The 22,007-nt window shown below is 41.3% G+C and overlaps 1 protein-coding gene across 1 annotated transcript; it reads left to right on the top strand.

Annotated features, from left to right (window-relative positions):
• Positions 1 to 1,961: 1,961 nt before the first annotated feature.
• TMEM26 (transmembrane protein 26) lies at positions 1,962 to 19,007 on the top strand. Its single transcript, XM_083845308.1, has 6 exons — positions 1,962 to 2,350; positions 5,596 to 5,674; positions 10,982 to 11,095; positions 11,572 to 11,792; positions 12,852 to 12,928; positions 15,272 to 19,007. Exons 1-6 carry the CDS (start codon positions 2,160 to 2,162, stop codon positions 15,685 to 15,687), a joined length of 1,098 nt encoding a protein of 365 aa, XP_083701434.1. The 5' UTR covers positions 1,962 to 2,159; the 3' UTR covers positions 15,688 to 19,007.
• Positions 19,008 to 22,007: the final 3,000 nt, after the last annotated feature.

Raw genomic sequence — 22,007 nt, 5'->3', positions numbered from 1 at the left:
TGTCTAAATCATATCCTGTAAACCTCCCAGGACTGAAGTCAAGGCTTGTCCTCATAGGCTCCTGAACCACTTGCTCCACAAAACAGCTACTGAGACATCTAAAAGTGTACACTGTCAAGACTGGATGGAATTTTTGCCCCTTCTAGACAGATATGGATGATTTCTGTTATTCTATTTACTTCCTTCCTTTACTCAGCCTTGTGTTGCCATTACGGTCCACTGGTCAGCTAGGCAGAGTCAATATTATCTTCCTACTTAGGTTTGGGACTTCCACCCATGTGGAACCCAGACTGCCCATTGATGAGATTAGCTTGTTAAACAGTGTAACTCTGACGTGTCTAACACACAGAACTACTGACCTCCCGGCAAATCCAACTGCATCCTTACCGAATATGCACCACCATGGGCCTGCTACACTGATCATTGTTCCAAATTTGTGACAAGTCTGTGCTGTCAGGATCTTCGTGAACAATTAGAACACGTTTCCCCCATGTCACTTCTTAGACATCAAGCACTCACAGCGAGGAGTATCTCTCAGTTCTGTCTGTTCCCTGTTTCCTCTCCAGTTAGGTTTGACCTTAACAACAGCGGAAGGGCTACAAACCCACAGCACTCAGGGCATGATATGGTAGGGTGGCTGTTGGCAGGGGATTATCAGTGGTAGGCCCTTGACTTGGATTTGCTTTCCTCTGAGCATGAGGAACCTGATTTTGTTGCTTCAAAAAGGCACACTGCACGGCCCATTTATTTACTCAGGCATTTCCTGAGTGAGTGATCTATACTGTGGAAGGGCCTTTTGTTTTCCTTTCTGGGGGCAGGGTTGTTTTTAAATAGCCTTCTTCCCCATCACCGCCACCCCTGGTGAGGGCGGCTGGACAGCACTGGTGTGAGCGGTTCATAGAGGAAGAAGCTCAGTTTCATGGTGAGGAACACCTGTGGAAAAATCCCTTCTTAGAAAGGTCACAGCTCTCAGAAGAGTATCTCCTTATGTTTGAAGTAGAACAGGATACTTAAATCAGCTAGGAAGCTGGACCTTTGGAGGGTCATAGTAGGTTCCATTTATTTGATTCTGCATTTGTGTTTTACAATGGTATATCTCAATTTAAGTGCTTCAGCAGTAAATGAACACAAAACTGGAGCAAGTGACAAATTTCATCAAGAGGACATTTCTTTTTAGTTTCAGGAGTGTAAATTCAAATACAAATTTAACCATGAGAAACATCAAAGCAACTCTTACTGTGCTCTGTACTTTATAAACTGTTCCCACGGAAGATACTGAAGCTCATTCCAGAGGTAGCTGACCTAATGTCAAACTTCAGTGTGTTTTTTGTGTAAGTCCTATTGAGTAACATTAGTTTTAGCCCAGATTTCAGCCCAGTTTATGGGGTACCTCACACTGGGGCTGATTCCCAGTCCTGAACCAGACTGTAGATTATTCAGTTACATTAGTTACATTAAAACACCAGAAGTCAGAAAAACTAACCAGTACTGAAATTTAATCAATCTGCTCAACACTAATCACCACCTCAATGTGTCTGCACACAGATTCCAGTAGTGAAGCACATAGCCTCTGCTTTCTGTATTGCAATGTTAAACGAACAACTTTAAAAGCCCCCAAATATGCATTATAGCTTTTTTGGGGGTAGGGGAGAGTAAAGAGGGTTTTGCAGCCTCAGTAACACAGTGAAAGTTTTAGCAAGGATGATTCAAATTAATAATGCTCCTTACATTTTGTCTCTTTCTGGGAGTCTGTGAGATAAGAGAAGCGAGCACGGCTAGCAGAGGGATAGGAGCTGTGCAAGACAGAAATTTCCCTGGCCTTGAGTCCCTGAGGAGATGATAGAGAAGGGACATAAAGAAACCCTTTACGCCCCCATCTTAGCATGGTCAGAGCTGCACTGAGCACTGCAAACCACTCCAGCTTGGAAGCGCGAAGTTGGTTTTTTTTTCTTCCCTTTAAAAAGTTTTCAGGAAGTCTGGGGGAGGGGCAATGCTGTTGCTTTTTTGTCATAATGGGCCCCTTTGTGGAGATGGAAGAGGAGAGATCTGCGTGCCTGCGGCGTGCAGGCTTTGCAGTGATTCCCAGAGCAACTTCCCAGATTTCCTAAAAAGCGCCGGGCCCCTGCGGTGCAGGAGAAGGGGAACGGGACTGGTCCAGGATGGAGCTGATGGTGCTGCTCAATGCTCTGGTTACTCGCCTGCTCTTCGTGTTGCACTCCCTCATCGGGGTCTGGAGAGTGACCGAAGTGAAGAAAGAACCCAAGTACTGGCTGCTGGCACTGCTCAATCTTCTCCTGTGCCTGGAGACAGGGCTCACCCTCAAGTTTAAGCAAGGCAGAGGCTACAAATGGTGAGCATACACTGCCGGCTCCGACGGAGCCCCTCTTGCTTCTTTGCATGTACTTTGCTGTAGATGTGGGGCTGCTTTCTGCAGCTGCTGCCTGCGAGCACAGCTGCCCTGGCTTTCTTTCTGCCACACTTTCAGGGAGCTGCGTTTTCTTCCCTGCAGAACCCAGAGTGGTGGAAGCGTGGTAATGTCCTGGCTAGTCCATGGTCAAATCCAGAGGGCTTTCAGGATGGGCAGTTTTGCAGAAGAGTGCTTGGGAACCACTGTTTGTGGAGCGCTGCATGTGTACCAACAGCTGAAAAATGTGGGAACTTTGCTGCCGGCAAAAGATACGTGCTCTAGAGCTGCCGACCCTGGGGCACGGGGAGAGGGGAGGCAGGCATCCCCTTGCAGGGTCACCAGGCACCTCCGATGCCACAGCCTGGCAGGGAGCACACACATGAGGTGCGGAGCAATGCTGGGGGCTATGCGGCTGCTCAGTGCAGATGCCCCCATCTCTTACCCAGCCTGCTGCTCCCTGAGGGCACCTCTTTCCCTGGGACTGCATTCCCTGTCCCTGCTATATGCAACAATGCCAACACCATGCTAGTGCACGAACCAAAACTCAGCGACAAGTAAATGATGCGCAGCAACCTCTTTCACAATGCAGTAATAGTGCTTTAAGTATTTGGATTTGAATTTGAGAGGCTATTCCAGAGGGAAGCCTTCATGCAGGAAAGGCTGCCTGAGAAATGGACAAAAAAGTTACAGCCACAGAGTTTGCCCAGGCACATGGGCTTTTACATGCATGTAAGGAATGACTGCAGTCTGCTACAGCTCATCAGCACGATCAGTCAGCCAAAACAAATGCTCTGTGAAAAGAGTGCTCATGTAACTAATTGTAATGGTTTCATTAGGACCTTTAATTTTTAAAAATCTCAAACTGCAGGCAGGCCCCTGGGACAAGTCCAAGGCAAGAAAACTGAGTATTTCAGTGGCCTTATATTCCTGTCTGTTGCAATCTGGGAAACTCATTATAACAGAAGCAGTGTTGTATGACAATTCACACGAGTGTTCCATACTTTAAATGTAAATGTAATAAAAGCAGTGATGAAGTCTGGGATACAGGAAAATTTAACAACAGCAGAGCTCCAAACACACATTTATAAGACAGAGGGAGCAGACCTGATTCACTGGGGAGAGGAAGAGGCAGATGACACTTCATGAAGGGACACTTGCTAAGCCCATTTTTGGAAGATCCAAAGGAAAAACAGACACAGAAAGCAGATCCTTTCTAATGAACGTGTGTGTTAGAAGACTGGGCTAAATTTAGCTAGAAGGAAATTCTGAAAATGGATGTGGTCCAACACTCTAAGAAACAGTAAAGTATATTATAGGTAAGAACTGAAGACAAATGGGCAGCATCTAATCACAACAGGATAATTTCCTCCCCAGGTGAAAAACTCACCAGGTAGTATCAACTGCATTTATAGAAATACTTCCCTAGGTGTCTACTGGTGCGGGCAAAGGACAGTCTGTGCCACAGAACTCTCCTGCCTCCGAGAGCCTCATATCCTTTCTATTCACTATTGACAAAAGACAGTTGCTTATTACACCAGCATAAATAATTAAATGGCACATGTGGGAAAAGTAACATTATGCACCTGGCCAAGCAGTATTTGCTCTAGACTGCTCTTTCTGAAAGAAAGGCAGGGTTAAAGCTCCTGAACTTTCCTGGCCTGATCTGCTATCATTAGCTCAGCTTTGCTAACCTGCCAGCTGGATGGATTTTTCATGTACTCAGCTCCTACAGGAAATACTGTATGTAAAACAGAGTACTTCTCCCATTCAATCAAGAGGTGTGTTCTCTCCCAAAATAAGCAGGCTAAAACTCCACAGAATCACTGAGTTTGATGAAGAGAAAAAAAAAAAAACAAAAAAACAAAAAAAACCCACCATCATCAGCAATCCAACCCCTCAAAAAAAAAAAAAAGACAAATAGAGAAAACAAACAAGCAACAGAAAACCAATACCACAAATCCCAAACCACCAACACACAATGACCCAGGACTATCTTATGTAAAGGGGATTGGTTGAAACACTTTATAGCAGCTCAGTAACCCAGTCATTTTCCTGAGGACTTCTTCGGTTGTGTTTTTCTTCCTCAAAGTTTAACCTCCACTGGAAAAGTCATGATTACAAAAACAAAGGTAGTTCCTATCCGGATCCAATGTAACAATACATGCAACAACATTTGAACAAAACGTTGCTGCAGTTACACAATTATAAGCAATTTAAATTCACTACCAGATGTGCAAGACAGAGGGAATTAAGCAAGCATCCCAAGTTTGGCCCCACTGCTCCATCCACACAATGCAAAGGCTGCCGTGCATCTTGGCAGTGTTGTTGTGATGCTCCCTCTGCACTACAACAAGGCTATATGGACCATCAGTGGCATCAGAGAACCTCTTTCCTAATCCAAAAGAATAAGAATTGCAAAAAAATGTCACATTTTATAAGAAAACATCAGCAACCTTTGCAAGAATCTGTACTTAGAGGAGTGGAGTAGTAATGAAACTTCTCCAGTATGTCTGAATGAACTTAGCTCAAGAAGCTGAAGATCTTAAAGCATCACCATCACAAATTATACAGGAGAGTGACTAGAAAAATGAACAAGAGACAGAAATCCTAAAAAGATTAGACAACTGGCAGCATGAGTGGGGGAACAAGGCCAAGGCCCATTTTCATCAAGCTTTTTAGCCTGCCCTAAAGATCCCTTACTGAGGAAATGCTTGTTTTAGGCAAACTGATGCTGTTTCTACCTTTCTTGTGTCAACACACAGGATTCTGATCAGCAGCCTTTAGCCCAGTATCTTTCAGTGGAATGACTCAACTTATTAATTCACCCTTCAGGAGATCTGAAAGAGTACGTTAGCTAAATGTTTTTCTTGTTTGTTTGTTCTAAATACAGAGAATGCAGTGATGGAAATATAAACAGCTAAAAGCCTTTCGTTAGTTTTTGAAAAAAAGATTTTAAATCTTGTAAAATCTTTTTAAAAACAACATGTGATCTTAGATTTACAAAAACGATATCATTTGTAACCGACAGCATGAGGAATTCAGCAAGAATAACAACTCTTATTTGCAGTTATACCTCAATGTAAGCTGTAACTTAAGTAGCATTCTCAAGGTCCAACTCAGATAATGATAGGATACATGGTATTTACGATGTGATATAATACCAAGCTATCTTTTCTTTTCCTTTGCAGGTTTTCACCAGCGATATTTTTATATCTGATTTGCACAGTACCATCATTATGGCTACTAGAAATTCATCACGGGACCCAGGTATTTATTATGAGACAAGATGGACTGGCTTGAAATCGATGCATTAATTGATGGGTTGTAATTGGGAATGCATACCAGACCTTGTTCCAGTTTTCCATTTTATACTGTTAGGACATTACATAACATTGCATAATGTTACATATAGTCCAGCTGGGACTATGGACCACTGTGCATTTCCTAAATATCAAGTTATCAACCTTTTTCCTAGCTAAAATGAGACCCTTATTCAGCTGGGTAACTGAGGACTAGAAGTTTGAACCACAGCCCTTCAGCCCCAGGTTACCAGCTTGAATCTTCTCCAGCATGGTGACAAAATTTCATTGCTTTAGAGGCCTTAAAAAAAAAAAAAAGAAAAAAGAAAAAAGAAAAAAAAAAGTACAAGTTATGAGTTTCATGGCACTTACAGGCAGGCATCACAACTCCAAGGAAGCCAAAATTGAGGTAGGTATCAATGAAAGGAGTCTTAAACTCAAATTACCTCATGTTTACTGCAACCTAGGAGAATATTCACAGATTGCTAACACAGATTTGCTGACATGTTGTAATTTGTCTGTGTTTATATTCCTTGTCTGTGCTGTACAGTGATCTGGGAAGGGGGTGTCTGGGTTCCACTTCAGGACCCAAACATGCAGCAGAGCTTTTAAAACGAATAGTTCTTGTGCCAGATGGGGTCAGTTAGGGCCAAGACAGAGCCTGCACCTCCCCATGCAGGCTGCCTGCAAGTCCCCATAACACTTCTATATAGTGAAAAGGGGATTTGCTATGTCCCCAGATTTGCACATATTGGTTATACACAACCATGGCAAAAAAGGGTCTGATAGGAGTAAGAGAAAAAGCATCAGAAGAAAATATATAAATTAGACTAAGGAGATGCAGTGCCTCATTTTCTCCTTTGAAACATTGTTAGAGCCCACAGAAGCATAATCAAATATTCAAAATTGTGTTTACACTGAAAATGCCTGAGGCTTTTTCTAAATACAGCAGCAGAAATTTATTGTCATCTTGCTTTGCCAAATCTCCTTAAACAGTCACAGACAGGTAATGTGTATATTGAGAACATTTGTCATAGTTAAATCTGGTCCAAGAAACAGGCTAATTTTGTAGTCAGAGGCAGCAGTTTATTTCCTAAAATGATGTTAGAACATGGCATACTTTGTTCTTATTGATATACTGCTACTGTGAATTAAAGAGGAAGTACATCAAGTTAACAGCTTAGTTTATACCTGGAGAGATAGGATGGAGAGTTCTGGAAATGCACACTCTAATAGATTTGAAGACAATACCTCCAGAAGGGGAGCAGCCCTCCTGACAATTAACCTCAAAACGCAGCACCCAGACAAGTACTATTCTTCATGCTAAAATATTGCTGGGATTTTCCTTATTAAAATACTAACAGAATGGGTAATTACGCAATCACTAGATCCACACATTTAATATATACACACCATCAAAACAGTTTGTAGTCTTTCAGGTAGCAGAATTTTGATCTCCCATTGGATCCCTAAGAGGAAGTGTCGGTGCTATTATTTAAGGCATGTGCTAATACACAGTCTCTCCTCCTGAAGACTGAGGCAATTCTGCCTCTGAGTATCACAGAACTGGACATAATTAATACCATTTATCTATCACCAGTGGAGTATGGGCTGCATAGAAAGTACTGCTTTGCAGTGAGGTATTTGGGGATGAAATACATTTTTGGAAGAAATGCTATAAAGTAAATTCAATTGTACTGAGTGAAAAAAAATTGCTGTCAGGAAAACAGAGTGGCAAGAAAATTAAAACCATTTAATCCATTAAAAATAACCATTCTTTCTTCATAAAGTGTAAGATCTCAAACAAACAAGTGCCTCTTAGCTTTTCAAACACCTGCTGCATTACTGCCACAGAAAGCAGTAATTGACCCCCTTCAGCAGAGCTCACCTGACTGCCAGGGCAATAGCCAGCTTTCTAGTCAGCAATAACACAGGTACCTGGTAAACCTTTTGATTACTTTTAACCATTCAAAGCTTGAACATCAAAGAAATAATTGATAATCTCTGCCCATTCCCTCAGCTTCTTTCTGACATCAGATTCCCTTACCAACTACAGTTCTCTTCCAGAAGAGATCTTACATCTTGCACCATTTGCCCCACACACACACCCATTATCTTCCTCAATTCAGAAGACAGCTTATGTGATCTTTCCCCCCTGCCTTACATTCCAGCTTTCCAGTATGAGCAAAACAAAGCAAAGTCACCGGGTGGAATTTCTGACAACACGTGTGTTACCACAGGGACAGCCAGCCTGCTCCCACGATGCAGAGCGAGCAGGTACCTGTTGCTTGTCAGAGAGCTGGCCTCTTCCGCACGTCCCAGGACAGAGGGCACCCTGCCCTGACGTCGCAGCATCGGTGCTACCACCTCGATGCTGGGCCTGGTGCAGTAAGTTTCAGCTGGCCTCATTTCTGTCTGGGACTGTGAACAACAGGCAAATGGAGAATGGCTCAATTCGTCTGGTATTGCAGGGGGTCCCCTGCGCCACCAGTGAGATCACTGCACAATGCGCACTAGGAAAACGCGTCATGCAAAACAGTTTCCATTTTGATTAGGCTTTTTTTTAAATATATAAATCAGAGGAATGTAAGCTTCATTTCAGAAGAAACAAAGAAAGTGAATTAAGATAGAAGTGCTGTAAAACACGTACAATTATTACCTGTTTTATTTTTGCATAGAAAAAAACTTGGCAGCTTTGTTTAGCCACGTATACATCTTGATACCTAGGAGTAACTAGGCTGTAGAACTAAGCAAGGAAACCACATTTATCAGCTGCCTACGAAGCTTAGTTTTTTTCCTTCTTCCTTGTCACATCCCCATTAAGTCACTGCATAAACATAATTAGCTAGGCAAACATGCCTGGCACCAACAGTCCTATCTACATGCATATAGATAATGTAAAATAAAGGCTCCTCTCCAAACTTCTAAGTGAGTCACCACTTAATAAGTATTCAGAGGAACAAAATAAAACAAGATAGGAAGGTACTTAAATGAAAATTGGGAGTCTGTTTAAATGCCCGGCTTTGCAGAAGCAGCTCTCCATTTCCTGCCTGCAGTCTGAGACACACAGACCTGCCCTGAGGAGCACCATTCAGTCAGCATCCATGGAGCCTTCCACTGAAATAGCAGCCTCCCATCAAGCCAGGAATGGTTTCAAAAAAATTCACACATAAAGAGCCTACAAAAGATATTAATAAAGTGAACTGATTTTCTGAAAGCAGTGTTCTCTGTGCCTGTGTACCACTAGGAAAATGAAACAAGCCCCCTCACAGCTATGCAGAAGCAGCGCTGCTTTACTCTGTCCCCCTGCAGCAGTGCAAGCCTCAAATTTGGCAAATTTCTCCCTAATAGGGTTTTAAAAAACAACTAACCAAACCCCCAAACTCTGCATTTTAATGCAAGTTCATAGCTCTCCCCTCTTCACCCTGCCACACTGGGCAAGGGGCAGAGGAGAGGGCTCAAAGGCTGACCTGCTGACAAGCCAAAGGCTGTCAAGGTGAATTAGCCTTCCCCCTCCAGCACAAGGTATCAGTCCCTTTGCCCTACCCAGGCTACTTGTAACAGGGTAGATATTCACTTCTTAATATGCTGGGGTGGTTATTTCTCTTATGCAAAAGTTTGAAGTCACGGTCTTGTTGACCAACTGCATCGCACTGCCTGTAGGAGCTGCTCAGAAAGGCTGGCCTTCGGAGGCTTCGGTCTTCTCCTACAGTTGATAGATAAATAAGCTTCTCCAGAGCACCAGTTAATTTTCATTTCTGAAACATCCCCTGAACAAGCTGCTGCTTCTCCTGCTCTCCATGGGCTGCAGGGATAACCCAGGAGATCAGCCCTACAAGGCTGTAGCTGGGCAGAACCCCAGCCCCTCCCTGTCACTGTCTCCATGCCCCATAATACGAACTTCCCTCCTCCAAATGGAAATATTTCCCCCATTTGTGTGTGAGTCTTTCAGTGTGCTCACACCCACTGTCCAACTAAGCCAAGCATTCAGTTTAAGAGCCTTTATCACCAAGTACAAAAGCAACAAGGACTTCTTCCTGATTTTTCAGGCCACAGGAAGTCACTCCATTTCTCTACAACATCATCAGGCAAGAGGCAGTGTTCACTCAGATATGTGCAGTATTATCAGAGACCAGTAAAGTATCAGAGTGGAATCCAAAATTTGTTCAAATGTGACATTTGCTGGAAAATGCTGCCTGCATATTGGCAGGCATTATGCTGAATACAGCTACTCAGCATGCACTCAAACAAATTCCAATTGTTGCAGAAAATCACTCCTCGTGCAATAAAATGGTGGGGGGCCCAGTGGAGAAATGCAAATCATCTGGTGTTCTCTGGCACAAGTAGGATAGAAGTCTTTAATGACAGCATGGTTTGATTTTTTAATTATCCCTTTTCTATTACAATGAAATGTTAAGGGTTGTTATGAAGACAGATTTTAGAAACCACTCCCCAGCTGCTCCAGGACCAGCCATGGGGCGAAGCAGAAAGCAGTGTTGCGCTGCACTCCTCAATGCTTAGCCCAGCCCCACCACAGCTAACTGCACTCCACGTAACAGTATGCCTTAGCCAACATTTACTTTCTCCAAGTAACCGATGTGTGAGAAAACTAAAGCACCACTTCTTCCACTCTGCAGGGATGGGAGATATCACAAACCCGTATTTCTTAGTTATTATTTCCCCTAGAGGGGAAACACAAACCAAGTGTCTCCCCAGCCCAACTCTGTTCATTTCAACCTTGAGGTAAACCATACAGAAGAATAAAACAGCACATTTAGAGAACTTTTTTCTGGACACTAGGGAAAAGAAACAAATTTTGAAAAGTTTGGAGGATGTAGAGACCGACCAGAAGTATAAGATAGCAGACTAACCATACCCATTTTTTACCCTGTTTTACCATTTTAGGCAGAGAGATACTGTAGGAAACCCAGCAGCCGGTCAAAGAGAGCTGCAGACAGAGCGCATTCAGAGAGTGCAGTCTTAACAGCAGAGGTGTCACCCACTCCATCAGCCTTTCAATTTATATCAGCTTTATCAGCACAATCCTATAGCTTCTCAAGGGCCTACCAGCACATCACCCTTGCCCACAAAAGAATTCATCCCTTCTGAGCATAAGGGAAATTACATTCAGAGTAAGCATGTACCTTTGTTAACATCCACTGACTTTACAAATTAACCCTCTGCAGTTTGGCAAAACAGGTCTCTTCCAGCCACAGAGCACATCTGCTCCCTGCACACGACATTTATGCATGTGTGATGTTTTTGTTCACAACAGTATTGCGGTAATGAGCCTGGAGCTGTTCAGGTGAATGTCACCAACCAAGACTTCAATCAATCCAGAGACAGCAGTCGTGGAAGTGAGGGAATAGATCACCACATCATTCAGACGGTGGGACACCTTTTCCTGTTCCTAGTAGGGAGATCTTACAGTGTGTTAGGAAAGAGCAATTAGAGAGGACTGTTGTGTCTATTTGGGAAGCCCCCCCACACAGGAGTAAAAAAATGTTAGTTTCACAAAGCCACATTGTAGAAGTGGCCTACATTATACCATGTACTAATCGTTGCTGGTAGAAAGTCTCATTGTTCTCAGAAATCTAACTGAATTTAAAGAGCGTCCAGTGACAGTTCTGCAAATGATAATGCTCAGCTGAAAAATGAGAACGGGAGAAAAAGCACGGAGAAAGAATCAGTATTCATTACCCAAAATTGGTATTAATATGCCTTTTTCAAATTATGCCTGCCGCATAGAAATGATCTGCTCTAATACAATATGACGGAGAACAAAAGCAGGCTGAAGGATGAACGCCACCTTTAATGTCAGTCTCCTGAAGTTACAGTATGCTATTGTTGTTGTCTTTTAAACAGGCTAAAGTCTTTGTGAATCAGCTCTCCACAATCTGTGAAACTGTATGGACACTGGCCCTCCACCAGACCTTCCTACTGCTCCTAGTAGTTGGGAGATGGCTTCTCCCCATTGGGGTTGAAATCACACGGGATCAATTGTCTCAGTTGCTCCTCATGTTTGTGGGAACAGCAGCAGATATACTTGAATTTGCTAGTGAAACCCTGGACATTGAGGATGTGCGGTAAGGAATATTTGCTGGCATAAATAATTTGCATAGAGCAAAAGAGTTGCTTGTGTTTTTTGTTTGTTTGTTTGTTTGGGCTGTCTGCAGTATCCAGATTATTCAAACTGTATTCCCACAGATAACAGAAAGCTACACTCAAGGGCTCTGTTCTCCTGCTCTTGCCTTTCCCTCTGTAAAAGACTTAACAGTCCTATGAGCTTTGTTAGAGATTAGTCATCCATTGCCAGCAGAGAAGCATGTCACATCCATCACAATAAAAGGGTACGAAGAGCCAAACAGCTAGCATAACTGCCATGCAGCGTCAGATCTTGCAGCTACAGGAGCTGAAACACTGGATACACAGTAAACCTTTCAGGTTAATGAATTGTTTTAGAATGGCATGGAAGCAACTAGAGTTTGCTTTAGTGATTCATTATCCAAGTTGATTCTTCAGTTATTTCAGATGTACTTTCTTCTTCGTGATAGAATGACAAAGTGTTCAAAGATAAGAAGAAAGGGAACAGCATAATTCTGGTATGAATTTTCGACATTGCAATCTCTCCTGGAGAACGTAAGCCCATCTCCCTCTTGCAGCACTGAGAGCTGAATGATGAACATCCATCACAGAGAAAGAAACAGAGAAGAGGTTCATCCTCTTACAGACACAGTATTCAGTATTTTTATTTTATTATTTTTAATATCAAAGAATATTTTATAGCAGGAAGAGAGGTCCTTCCCACTTGGCCTAGAAGCTGTAGGCTTTGAAGGAATGTGTAATCATTACATATGTAAAGATATTTCTGAGCCACATGTCTATTTCCACATGCTTATCATTATATTAGCGTTAAATATTTAGTGTAATTACACAGCTGGAACATATGGCATGAAAAGCAGAAATTCCACACCAAAGTTGCCTGGTTTTCTTCATCTTACTTCTACATCTCAGACGCATGCATTAATCAATCACTGTCTGGCTTAACCTCCCTTTAAATAACATCCCAAATACTACGGAAAACATTTTTGTTGCCACATAAGGAAACTGCATCTTCACTGTTATCGCTTTTTCCCCTCCCATAGGAAGAATTATGTTCTCTTAAATGCAATTCTTGCTGTATGGACCTGGAGTATGTTACAGTTTCCACTTGATCTTGCAGGTTAGTACTTGCACATAGACAAGAAGAGAACAAGTGCTTTAAGTTTTTGCTGGCATGTCTCATGGCTGTGCACACGCTACAGACTCTACACAGGACTTCTGGTGGAGAACAATTCATATGATAAAGACAATGAGGCTTTTTGATGAAAGACCACTGTGGTTTCTTTTGAGGAACAACTTGTTTCTGGCTAATCTCTGATCTCCCTGATAAAACCACTTCCAGGAAAACTGGTATTGCAGTACTGTATTGAAGCATCTACTCTGGTTGCCTGGTACTGCCTTAAACTTCGCTGTGTAAGCTCTTGAGCTAGATCTGGTCGTGAATTCTATCATGGTTCCAATCTGGGCAGGTTATTGGCACCTATGGAGAGAGGAACTAGCCTCAGGCACCGGGAACAGCACAGCCTAGAGCACAGGTATCACAGGCTCAGAAGAGGTTATCACAGGAGAAATTAGCTATTCACAGGAAACCTAAAGGGCCGTATGACGTTGGGACTGTACATCCTTATCCTAAAGGAACAGGCCCAACATTCAGCTAACTCAAACTGATATTTGTCTATATGCAGAAAGGGCTTCTCTAGATCAAAGGAGAACAAGGAAAGCCTCCTCAGTCACCAACTGTTGCAACCATTCTGGCCTCCAATTGCAAGTTTGCAGTTGAACTATACTAGCCTAAAGATGAGTTATCCTCACCAGCATCTTATATAAAATTGATGACTAGGTTGACACAGTGATTAAATTAATGAACGAATAAAGTAATGAGAAATGATTCTAGGAATTTTTTATTAGCCTTTTCTTTGTGGACAGCATTAGGCTTTGTTTTCAACACTGAAGCTAGGAAAATATTCCAGCATTTCAGCTCAGCTGCTCACCTCCTAAGAAAGCTGATGCAGTTTATCACAGATAAAATTCCTGTTACTGGTAAAATACATTATCTTAAAGATGCACAACACTCAAACTAAAAAAAAAGGCAAAAACACTACACATACATCACCACTACCCAGATAAATTCAAACACTGCTTAAAGAAACATACCATTAATTGAAGTGAACTAAGCTGTGTACTGTGTTGTTGTTTTTTTTTCCCCTCTCCTCTGGCTGTTGCTTTTCTGCTTATTTAATTACATTTACTAGCTAAAAATTAAGTTATTGAACACACTACCCTGAAATTTACCGTGGGTACAATTTGTTTTAGGTAATTCTATACAGCTGCACAGATACTTGTCATTCAGGCATCAGAATGTTTAATCACACATCAACCATGACCTAAAAGAGCAATTCATAGACAATATAGGATGTCAGTAACGCAGGTAGGACTGTTAAACGACGACACAAAAGCCATTAAAAAATTAGTTGCTGCTGAAGCTTTGCCTAACGGATTCAGAAAAAGCATTCCCCATTCTACAACTCATTTTCCACTCTTGAGTCTCATCTTTTTCTTTTCCCAGAGCTGACTCGAACAATGGAGTTATTCTGGTAAGCTGTGATGTTTGGTGGTTACTACTGCATCACAGTAATTACAGGTCTTAAGCTAATGAAATCACGCTGCCTGAGAAATGGGTCAGCTAAGCTATATGCATTTTCATAAGATGCAGCTATATTTAGCGCACAAAAAGCCTTCTGATGACCCTTCTCCGGATGCTACGCCACCAAAAGCATTCTAGCTCACCACTGTCATTATAGCTGAGGAGGATGCATCCATGCAGGTTCCAGGTGTTGCACCCAACTTGATGTCCAGAAAGCTACAAATGAGCAACAGTAGCTCAAGTCTCATATGACAAGCAGGGACTACAGTTTCTTCCTGTCCATAATGCCTGATATTGTCCCTCAAACATGACCTGTTTTTATTATGACATACAGAAAAGGCAACATGAATCTTTTAAAAGCAAGGTCTTCACCCGGAACTAGCTGAAGTGCTACAGCTTTGGATGTTCCCATTCAGCATCGAGGGATTTTTTTGGTTTGTGGTATTTTAGTTTATTGGTTTGTTTTCTTAATGATGCATATTAGCCTAGCACACTGATTCAACAGAAAAGCATCTGGGAAGTTGTTGCAGAAAGATTAAGTGATCTCCTTCCGCTTCTTGTTTTCAAGTGTATAAATACTGATACATTTGTGGGATAGTAAAGGGGAAACAATTTTTGGTGTTTTCCAGCAGACCATGTAAGTGCCTGCTTAACATGAGATTAGCGTGCTTCACTGAAACAGATCTCAGAAATGGGATATGCTTTATGTTGAACTGTTCACACTTGAAGGCATTTATAATCCAGGGTATATAAAAGCTGCACTTCACCCAATCCTGATTATGTTTTAAAGAGTTGTTTTAACATGTGTTTTATTTCCAGTACAGCATATTGGCTGCAAACCAACTGCATCAGCAAGGCGGATCCCCAGCCTGCTGTTCTGCAGGTACAGTGCAGAGCTGTGGAACATCGGGGTCAGCTTGTTCATACAGGATGGACCCTTCTTCATCGTGCGTTCAATCCTGATGGGCCACTTCAGAATATTCAATCAGTTGCTGGTGTTTTTTACAGCTAAGAACATCTTAGTTTTGACCCTACAACTGTATCGTTTGGCGGTGATAACATTAGACTTCCGTGCTACTATTCTGCAGAAGAGCAGGAAAGGAGAAGTCAGCTGTTGCCCATGCGAGCCTTATGAAGCCAGCACTCAAGCTACTGCTGAGCAAGATACTGAAATGAAAGAGTTCATTGATTTTCCAGTGAGAGAGGAATCCCAAGCTCCATCAAAAGACCAGTGAGCACAGTTACTGACTTGAAACCAACTGCATTTCTCACAGCTTCCTCAAAAGGGCTTGGCCTATTTCTACGGTCAAACAGACTTTGAGCACATAAACTCTCTCTTTCACCAAGAAATCAATTTCTTCTGAACTGTAGGGGAAATTTCTGAAGCAAAAGAATTTTGTATCCTATTGGATTTTGGTGGGTTTTGACTAGTTCCCTATTATATTATCCATAGGGATTTTGTAGCCATAGTTTGTAGTAGCAATGAAGGTTTGGCACACTAACAAGGTTGGTTATTACCTTGGGTGGCACTCTGCTGACATATGTACCTGCATGTATTCAGACAGAAGGATAAAAAGGATAAACATCCTCATGGAATAGGGGAAACAGAAGCATTCAGCCCTACTTCAGTGGTTGGGCTATAACTTAAGTGTGATGAACAATGTTTGCTGTGCATGGAAGCAGCTGCTACAGTGATAACTGCAGACACGTAAGTGAAAGGGCATGATTTGTACTGTTACTATGACATCTAAACATTGTTCACTCAAAAAATTCAAAGCTTCTTTGAATGTTACCTCACCTCAGTTTCAAAAGACTACGCAACACCATGCTGTCTCTTAGGACCTGCATGGTCTGAATAATTTCAACCTTACAAATAAAAATATATTAAAAAGATAATGAAATCCTCACAGATCATTTGAACACGACTGTGTGTGTCACCCAGGCATTTTCTACTGAGATATTTGCATTTTTATTTCTATCAGTCAGAACATAAACCAAAAAAAATATTTTTTAATGCTTCACTGTGTTTGAAGTTGAGGGCAGATTTTAAGTGTCACCATTTTATTTTTTTTAAAGTGGCCTTACTCAGGCATCTCAGGTATACAAGCCAACTAGAAAGAAGATTGCACTACACACACTTGACAGAAAATCTAGGCAGAAGATTTCTGGCTTGTGCTTAACATTTCACAAAGCCCCATGAAATCACTTCAGACGTTATCTGGTCTATCAAGTGTCAAGATCTACTTTTAAGAAATAGCTAATAGTTATGCATTTAGTTCTACATTTGGGGTAAATAATATAGGGCCTGATTCATTTCTCCTATGAACACTTTACATCAGTTTAAGACCAATGTCCTTGTTGGGCTTAGCTTATACATGTTGAAAGATGAGCAATTTTTTAAAGGCTGCTTAAAAATCATATGCTGACAGAAAATGGCAGGTGCTTTTACAAATTTCTGCATTCATTCTTAATGAGATCAGAAAATCATATTAAGAAAAAAACCTAGCAAATAGAGTGGCCTAATTAAAGTAATTTCTGTTGTTAAAATTTCCCAGTCTTACCTAAAGCCTCAGCCATCTAAAGACAGAATGGGGTTCTGGGAATGCATGAGTGTTTCTATGACCACCACAGCAGTCATATGCTTATTTATTAATAGCCTGATAAACAATGGCATGTTTATTCCTTGAAAGATACACCTATTTAAAAATGAACCTATTTAAAATGTCCCCAAACATGTGAACCTGTGTTAGTATTTATGAGTTGTTAAACCATATGATCTGTTCTGTGCAGGATCAGGCCCTTCCATTACGAGAGAAGCCACAAAGAAAGAAGTCTCATACACCTCATAGCCCTTTCTACCATTTGTAATTTAGTAATAACATGCAATGCCTCCTGCTCTTCTCATTTTGGGCCTCTTCCCAGCAGGAGCAAAAGAGCCAATTGTCATTCACAATGCTGTTTTAAAGGTTGACATATGGAGAGTGGAATGCAACTTCATTTGGGATTTTAATTCCAGTCTATAGGTAAAAAAGACAGAGTGCTATTGCTGACCAGCTGTGTTGTCTAAAGCCTTCCGCACCAAGGTGCATTTAGAATCAGCTGGTCGAATTACAACACATCTCCTTGTTGATGCAAGCCAGGACTACTCACATTCATTGAGTTTACCACTTGCTGATATAGTAATTATCCTGTTAAAGAGATCCTTGCTAATTAATTTGGAGTGTACTGACCTTCCTAGAGCATCATTTGAAATTCACCAGCACAAAAAAAAAATACAGAACAGTTTTTATTTGAAAAAAATATGCTGCCTATTTAAAGGCTTAGTTCAGCAAACTGCCTACCAGGCTCAACCTGCAGCAAATGCAAGATCCCCTGGGGTGAGCAATACAGAGACTAGCTACAGCAGGAATATTACACAAAGAACTGTATTTCCTGGTCTACAGGTTGTTTCATTTTAAACAGTAGTAAAGCTCCTAATCAGACCTACTGTGAGAAAAATCTCACTCCAGTGCTAGTTTGTTACTACCAGATCCAGTCCCCATTCAGTCACAAAGTAGGCTAGATCCTCCCTCATGCTTAGGGTAAAATAGATTTGGACTCTTCCTCCTCATCATAGGTGAAGACAAACAGATTTCTTAAAAACAGGAGGAAAAAAAATAACACAGAAACAGACAAGCACTTAAATGGTGGGCAGCCTGACCTCCCACCTGCACATGAAGGGGCAATCACATAGGCCAGGTAGCAGCAGGAATGACTGATAGAGCATAGTACTGTCTAATTCATTGAGAAGCCTGCAGATGGCAATTAAGAAGTCTTGAAGTTCGTATGTTTGGTCACAGCAGCAAACCTCAGTTGCAAGCCATCTTCATCTACCTTCATCTACCTCTTGCAAGTTTTTTGAGAGGGAGGGCAGAGCAGCTTCAGCAGCAGGCTGTTCAAGTCAGCTGAGTCAGCAGCTGGGTGCAGGTGTCATCCTGCAGCCTTCCAGAGCACTGCTCTGTGCAAGCAGGAGAATGTATTTTCTTGAATATTGCCGGCATCTGTGACTACTGGTGTCACACCTGTTATTCAGGAAAAGCTGCGATAAGCTTCCAGACTTGCAAAAATTCAAGCCATCAAATTGGGAGGATTTCAGAACATCTATCTTAGCCATTATTTACTCTTGAGTCAGGAGAATTACATTACTAAATCTCCTCCGCAAATAGATATCTAGCCATTACTGTTATTTATTCTGGTTGTTCCTGCCTTATCCTTTTAGATTATTCTATATTAAACATCACTAAAATGTTTTGCCACTTGTCTCTTCCTGAGCTAAAATGTATTCCTCCTTTCCTTTGGACATTGGTTTAAATAAGATCATAGCCCTGAGCCAAGAAAAAAAATAATAAAAATTAAAAGCAATAATAATCATTATTTTATTGCATTTCTGTTGATATTTGTACTGTACCATGTTCTCTTGGACCATGTGGAAATGGAAGAAAATGTGCAATTACTTCTAAAAATTTCCAACTGTATTTTGCAAATAAAAGTTACCTCAGGCACAGCTGCCAATTTATTATGTGAGAACTGACTGTCATATGTTCACATTAATTACATCTTCCACATGCTGCTTTTCTTTCCCATCCTTCGTAAGTTAATTACTTTGGCCAGATTCTGACTGCAGCTACTGCTTTGAAAGCCCAGAGTAATTCCAGTAAGTGCCACGCTGCTTCGGAGAGATTTGTCTTCACTCAGAACCTTTGCCTCCAAACACACGAGTCACATGGTGATCCAAGCTAAGATCTAATATCTGCTTGCAGGATGCACACAAATATATATATATGCATTTAGATACCTGGCAATGCCTAACAGATGCAGCTTTTTATTTCTGCTATGGTGTGCGAGACTGCTGATAAAAACACCACAGATGTCCGTAAAACACTTACGGAAATGCCTAAACATTACAAATGCTTTAAGCTCATGTCTCTAAATACTAAGCTTACTGTCCTCTCTGAACAATACACTGATTTTAAAAGAAGTTCTGTAAGATCCCTAGAATATATTAATTCCATCCAGGTTTCCTCAGTTGAATGAAACCCACCCAATCATTATTTCCCCCCTCAAAAATTATTATTATTATTTTAAATCTTTGGAAATCATTACCAAGATCAAATGTTTACATCTGTTCAGCTTTAAAATGAAACAAAAATATTGGTTTGGAACAGTTGCTGGTTGACAATGTTAGCAAAGATCTTGCTATTACTTTCTTGCAGATGGCTGTCAAACTGTACATACAAATCAGTGGATCAGGAAAGCTCAGGTTCAACTGGCTTCTTGTTACAAGATTACATGTCCAGGAAAGTATTTTAGATTCTCTGCAGTGTGTAACCTGTAAATTCTTGCTTACATCATGCAGGAGGAATGGGTAGCTGCCATGGTATAGCTAACTTGCAGGGAAGTTAATGCTTTGTAAATCACCTGCATGATAGTGCGTGGGAAAAAAAAAAAGTAAATCTGGACTCTTTTCTAAGAGAATCTCGCAAAAAAGCGCCTATGTCTGATAGAGTGTATGATCTATATTTTACGATTTTATAAACTACTGCTCTATACTTTAAAAAAAGGCAAAAAAAGTCCACCCCCGAAAAAATACTCTTAGTGGAAAGCAAAAGAATCAGTAATGTCTTTGTTTCTGTCCCAATTTTACGAGAATATCAAGAGATGTGTACAAAAGATTGAGGTTTTTTTTCAGATCATGCCAGCCTGCCGCTTTGAGTTGTGTGTGTTATGCCTGATCAATACCAACCTGCATATTTTCCATATCCTTCAGACAAAAAGATCCTAAAGTACCCTGAAAATTCATTAGAACAGAACACTAGTATGCATACTAGCATACGACACTAGCATATACTGTACAACTGTATAAGGCTGTTTCTTTTGTTCCATATCAATAGAAAATAGGTAAGCTTTGAATCACCAGACCAGAGAGTAGTTGGCACTGGTCTTTGGGTTCAATTCTCCATCTTTCTCCATACTGCTCTTTAAGGAAAGAAGCTTTCCAAGACTAATACCAAAGCCCACCTTGCCAGATGAAGGAAAAAAACATTCCTGATTTGTACAGGTGAGGCAATAAAAAGGGGTCACAATGGCAAAAAAGCAAAGATGTTAAGGAGGCAAGAGGGAAATGGAAGAAACTATACAAAAAAAATAATTATCAGCTTAAACTCTTACATCATCCTCTATATACAGCTGTTTTTTTCCTGTCTACATTATGGCTACTTTCCAGGCCTATCTCCCAGATCTTAGTACACAGACAAAGGACACCAAACACTGAACCTCCCACTACTGCCTGCAAAAGCCTCTACAAAAGCACCCAAGAGTTCAGGCCAATTGAAGATGAAGAAGAGCCAAGCCTACTTCCTCCTGTTAGAGACTGAAAGTATCTGCAGCTGCCAAAGAGCTTCCTCCATTTGTCTGTAGCCTACTACAGGGAGAAGGATGTTTTCCTGAGCAGAGTCTCTGAAGGCCTAGCTTATTGAAACAGTAGCATCATTTCCTGCAACCCTACAGATTAGTGACTTCAAGCAACCTTAAGGTCAGACGATGTTTGAAGTCAGGCTGTCAGACTGTAGGTAAAAATAACAGAGCAGAAGGGTGATATAACATACAAAGTGATGCCCTAACCCAGCATTTCAGACTTCAGAAGGTAAAAGAGGGCTGGAGTCAAGGAAAGCAGATACTTGTGCATGGGTACCACCTGTGATAACAGCTTGGAAGATCCGAACTGCAAATTGCTTTAAGATCTTCAGTCTCCTATACACATAGCTAATAGCATCCTGGAATAATCATACAGAATGGATACAATCATAGCCAACACCAAGGCATCACAAAAGAGTCCCAAACAGCTTCAGAAGAGCCTTTACAGTAAACAAACAATCAAAACACTGGTTGAGTGTTGCCATTCTTTTGTTTTATATTATTCTGAATAAACTGCTACTTCACATTTGAAGAATGTGTTGGGCTTAATTTTTATCTGGCATCCTACCTGAGTGCTTTGCAGTCTCAGTCCCCTGACAGAATTCACAAAAAACTTGTCTTTCAAAACAAACGTGGTAGGAGCATCTTTCAGGCTTGTAAGAGACAACAGTACGTTGAGCAACAGCAGTACATGAACCAAGACAGCTGTCAGCCACTGTAACTCACTACAGGCCTAATCCTGCTTTCAGTAAGCATTCACAATGTCACTGCTGAAGATCATCACTATATAATATCACTAAAGAAACATAAAAGCAGTACTTATTCTCTCATGCGATTGATTCCAGTGTGGTAAGAAGCACCTTCCAGAGCTATTTATCACAACTGCTAAACTAGAAAATTCTCTTTTACTCATTAGGGGTCAGCTCAGCAGAGCAGTTACTTTTGTCCCTAGGGGAGGGGGGGGGGGGAAATGGGAAGCCCTTCTTCCTTTCTTCCCGTTTCCCTTCCAGATTTCATGTTGAGGTGAAATCTTGTTGTCCCGATCTAATAGCAAACCAATGCGTTAGTATTCCACCTCGTGAGCTGTATATTAGGTTTAATT

This window comes from Anser anser (genome assembly GCF_964211835.1).
Source record: "Anser anser genome assembly, chromosome: 7".
Taxonomy (NCBI): domain Eukaryota; kingdom Metazoa; phylum Chordata; class Aves; order Anseriformes; family Anatidae; genus Anser; species Anser anser.
Note: the sequence above shows the minus strand (reverse complement) of the source record. Positions and strands in the feature narration are given on the sequence as shown.